This window comes from Scomber japonicus, chromosome 17 (assembly GCF_027409825.1).
Source record: "Scomber japonicus isolate fScoJap1 chromosome 17, fScoJap1.pri, whole genome shotgun sequence".
Taxonomy (NCBI): domain Eukaryota; kingdom Metazoa; phylum Chordata; class Actinopteri; order Scombriformes; family Scombridae; genus Scomber; species Scomber japonicus.
The window spans coordinates 27,439,553-27,444,552 of record NC_070594.1 but is presented as its reverse complement, the minus strand read 5'-3'; the positions used below and the strand labels follow the sequence as shown (position 1 = coordinate 27,444,552).

General features: G+C 36.3%; 1 protein-coding gene across 1 annotated transcript; it reads left to right on the top strand.

Annotated features, from left to right (window-relative positions):
• The first annotated feature begins 3,817 nt into the window (after positions 1–3,817).
• On the top strand, positions 3,818–4,921 carry smim8 (small integral membrane protein 8). Its single transcript, XM_053336624.1, has 2 exons — positions 3,818–4,080; positions 4,677–4,921. The coding sequence occupies exons 1-2, from the start codon at positions 3,952–3,954 to the stop codon at positions 4,833–4,835; spliced, it is 288 nt and encodes a 95-aa protein (XP_053192599.1). The 5' UTR covers positions 3,818–3,951; the 3' UTR covers positions 4,836–4,921.
• The last annotated feature ends 79 nt before the right edge of the window (positions 4,922–5,000 follow it).

The following is a 5,000-nucleotide window of genomic DNA, read 5'->3' as shown; positions in this document are numbered from 1 at the left end:
AACATAGAAACCAAATTCAAGTCTTAAAAATATATATTATAAACTATGACTCACTGTGTTAGTATAGCTGTGATGTGCACATCATAGGCAGCTGATATCTTGTTGTATTAGTAGATTAAATTCATTCTAAAAAACTGTGTGAACTTTTATAAAATATAGTCGTGAGAGCGGAGAACTTACCGGTTGTGCCCAGGGGGGGTTTCCTCTGTTTGACAGGACCGTTGTGTCGTGTGTCCTCTGCTGCCTGCTAGGTTTCACATTTGTGCAGCTTTACCACCCAGACTCCTTCATCTTCATATACCTCAGAGACTACAATGCTATAAGATCAAACCCACGCTTTCTGTTTTGTTTTGACTGCAAACTTTACTGTCAATTACTGTAAACCAGAAGTCTTCCCGCAGCTCACCTTTTGTAGGTATCGTGTGAAGTGTGTGTGTGTGTGTGTGTGTGTGTGTGTGTGTGTGTGTACATAGACATCATCACCATGGAGCTGACGAATGCAAATAATATCTGCTTCAGGTCATGTTTCATCAGTGTGGGGGAGGAAAACATTAAAATAACCTTTAAATCACCATCATTTTAATTCCCTGTTCTTTAGCCATGACTGATCCATGTAACTTTGATGAGATACGATACGATTACACTGTGAGTGAATAATATATGTAGCCTCAGGCATGTGTCTGTTACAGGTTTTAAAAGACAGAAGTGTACTCTAGTGTAAACTGGTATTGCTGTTATTTTACAGTTCAGCTCACAGAGTACTGAACATTTTGAATCAAGTAAAAGTCAAACTGCTCAAGTAAGAGTAAAAATGACTAACCAAATAAACTACTCAAAGTACAAGTTGCTTTGTGTTTTAAGTCATTTTAAGCACGTCTAATCAAGTATGGTGTCTGTTTTTAGAATAAAACATGTTAATCAGCCATGCATCAGGTTACAAACACCTGCTGTGTGTGCATTACTTTTTTTAAAAAGAACATTCATTCAGCTATTTCTATTTAATACAGTTATTTGAACTATTTTATCTACATGAAGGCATTGATAAGATCACTTTACATATTTGTTTTCTGTCTGGCCAACTATTGTTCCTTGTTATCTTGGTAAGTACATGCAGCCATGCTTGTTTTGATGTGAAAGCCGCTGCGTGTCTTTTGATGGGGGCATTGTTAGAAACAAACATATGACTAGCACTCCACCATCTTGGAGGCTTATGCACGATTCTGAATGCGTCATTGAATGCAACCTGAAGCTTCCTCATTACTTCACTATAACTGCACCATGGGCTGCATATGTAGAGTGGAGTACAGTATGCTTTAAAAACGGTTGTTTTTACATCATCTGTACACATGTGAAACTTGCGTACCAACATATTAGCTCATGCATACATTCTGCAACACTGACACTGCACATTATCAACATCATCATCATCATCATCATCATCATAGATCATCCCTGATTATATGACCCAAATATTTGACTCTACACACCACATTTAACACTTGATCTGCCAAAAGAAGAGAAGGAAAGTTTTGCTTCTGATGCTCCTTGGTTTTAACAATCATGACATCACTCTTTTTGGGATTGAATGTGATGTCATACTACCCACCATAACTCAAGCAGTGACTAATTCATCAGCATATACCAGATGATTAATAAGAAAACTCCCCACTATACACCCAGTCTAACACTTCCATCATCATCCATATACATATTGAATAGAACAGGTGACAAAAATCCACCTTACCCCATTGGTCCCTAGAAAGGGTGCAGATATACTCTTACCCCATCTAACTTGTACTGTATGGTGTAACGTGAATACCAAAAATACAAGATCCTTATCAGATTTGGGGGGGGGGCCTCGCTCTTTTAGTGTAAACAGTTTACCATGATTGATTTGGTCAAATGCTTTGGACACATCAAGAAAACACATAAATATTGTAGTATTATGTTTTCTACACTTATTAAAAACTTCCTTTAGTGTATATATAGGTCATGTCCATGTGGTTTAGTCAAATTTAAAGGAGTTACAATGTGAAAATAAACCTATGAATAACTTACATGCATTCTTTTTTGTTGACTCAGCATAAAATTCTGCTTTTAATTCATTTTGAGAGAATATATTAGAGGATTATGGCAAAAATGTGTAAGTGGTGTAACCATAAAAACAAATAATTCAACTTGCTTAAAAACATCAATCAAGAACCATTAACATTTTTTTATGAAGTAGTTATGTTTATAAGTCCACTTAAATACACTGTAGGTGATAAAATGTGTAATATTTATCATTCTTTTGTGGTTACACCATTTGACATTTTCAGGAGTATTCAGTCTTAAAAAATGGTGCAAATGTCATTTCAAATGATATAAAACCAACAAAAATACTAAATGTACATTTTATTTTATATTTTTGAATTGCTTATCTTGCCAACCCTTATTTGTCACTGACACATACACACATCTGTGCCGTGTTTTGTTTTTCACAAAATTTTAAACAGAATTGATTGTCAGTAGTTATCATAACATTAGCACAAGCACCCAATGCAATATGATTATTCCTAAAGCATCTGTGAATGTAACCATAACAGCATAAAGAATTATTGTGGCAGTAATACCAGAACCACATTCACTCTCTCCCTGCGCTTCTCAGAACGGATAGTCTCCTGAATAAATAACAGCTTGGTAGCCTGCTGAGTGAAAGAAAGATCAGTTTACATTCTATTTAATGAATTCATCACCGGGCATCACTGTAAAACAAATAGCAACCACTGCAGATTAAACAAAACAGATGTTCTTTTAATATAACAGAATCAATCCACCTGACTTATTTGTTCTGCATTGATCAAATACATTTTAATACATCATTAATGGAAAGTGAAAGTAATTCTGCCAGCGTGTGAAAGAGCAATGATTGAAATAGTTCACCTGGGTGAGGTCAGGTAAACTGTGACACTCCCTACTATACTGTTATGAGTAAAGCTTCCATTTTCATTATTAGGGACTTTATGCATGAAATTATTTTTTTATTTTTTTGTCTGTTTTGTTTTATTTTAGACTGTGTATTCACACTTTTACTTTAGAATATTTCCTGTACTGTGAAGATATCAATCGGTGAGGACAGAATCAGTAGCATCTCTGAAATGTTCCAACTATTTTCCCTTTTAATGATTATCCTGGGTATGTATTTAACAAAAGGAAAGTACACATGAGTATAATGTGTTTGTTCTTGAATTTAACTTGTTATTCTAGTTTTGAATTACTGGTTACTTAACAGATTACGGTTTTAAATAGAGAAGGTGTGTGTTTCTATGTGTGTGTGTGTGTGTGTGTGTGTGTGTGTGTGTGTGTGTGTGTGTGTGTGTGTGTGTGTGTGTGTGTATGGTGTGTGTATGGTGTGTGTATGGCTGTGATTCCAGGAGAAAGACTTGAATTGACTGACTTTGAACCACCAGTATGCCTGTGAGGGTTAATCCGTTTTTGATCTAATGAATCATATGTGATAGACGGTTATGCTGTGATTAAAATACTATTCTGTGAACTGAAGCTAAATGAAACCTGTGTAATTGTCTCATTTATTTTTAATGTTTTAATAATTGAGGGAAAAAAAGTAAAAAAAACATGATAAGGTGTTGAAGGAAGAATTATATTTTTACTACTCCTTTTTACTTCTTTTTCCTGCTAGGAATGCCCTCCTAATGGAGGTGCTGCCCAAATGCAATTCTTCTCCTCAGCAGATTTGATAGCAACAGGGCAGCTGAGCCGCTGGGGGCGCTGTGACAGCACAGGCTTCACTTTCTTCTTCTTCAGTCTGTCAGTTACCTTTGACTTTGAAACATGGCTGCAGCTGCTGTTGTAAACACAGCCGGTGTACTCTGAATGTGTGCTCTGCGGACATTTTCTGTCTCATTATTCTATATTTTCTCAGAAGACTGTGGTTTATAGAGTTGAGCGGACATGTCTGATAAGGAGGCCGGTAAAGCGAGCGAGGCTCCCGCTGAGAAAGGCTACAAGACTCCCGGGCTGAGAGGCGCACAGACTACCACTCTGTTCAGAGCTGTCAACCCTGAACTCTTCATCAAGCCTGTAAGATAGTACTGTACAGTACAATACATTACACTATATTACAGTACAGTACAGTATACTACACTATATTACAGTACATCACAGTACATTACATTACAGAACAGTACACCCACTATATTTATTCTTTCAAGAGGAAAACACATTTAAACATTTGTTTCTAATTGAAAATAAACCAAGCACATAAATAAATCCACTGTGGAGTCTTGTCTGTACCATAGATGTATCCACATATTTTTTATAACTCTTGTCTTTAAATGATGACTATATTTAAATGAATTTAAGCTTTAGTTATTCCTGTTGTAATGTATAACTGTCTGTTAAAGATACCTATCCTAATCAAAGACATTTAGACAGTGAACCAAACTAAATAGTAAAGATGCACAGCAGATAGTTTGTAATGAATACCTGGATAGCTACCTGTATCATCTAGAAAAAAGTGATGCCCTCTTGTTTGAGGGTGAAATTTCATTTTTTGACCCAGTTACAAAATAATCTTAGAGTCCTGTGTCTATATGAACATTAAGGCCTGTTTTTTCTTGTTGAAATCATTCCTCCTGTTCATACCGACCATTAGAAGATCCCTTTCTTTTTTACAGAATAAACCAATGATGGCGTTTGGACTGATCACCATCACCTTGTGTGTGGGTTACCTGGGCTACATGCACGCAATGAAAGAGAACGACCAGCAGATTTATGAGGCCATCAACAGTGAAGGAGAGAGATACACGAGGAGGAAGACTTCTAAATGGGACTGATGGCAGAGTGTTGTGTTATAGACTGAGCGTTTGTATGTTTGTGATGACAGAGTGAATTAAAACCTGACTGGACTGAAACAAAGACACGTTATGTCTTCTCTAAATGCTTTTTATTTATTTCTCTGGGCTCAAAATGATACACATTGTCTCAGCAGACAGGTCAGT

Coding starts and splice junctions, on each gene's coding strand:
- smim8 (XM_053336624.1), top strand. CDS start 3,952: ATGTCTGATAAGGAGGCCGGTAAAGCGAGCGAGGCTCCCGCTGAGAAA. Junction 4,081..4,676: donor CTGAACTCTTCATCAAGCCT/GTAAGATAGTAC, acceptor TCTTTTTTACAG/AATAAACCAATGATGGCGTT.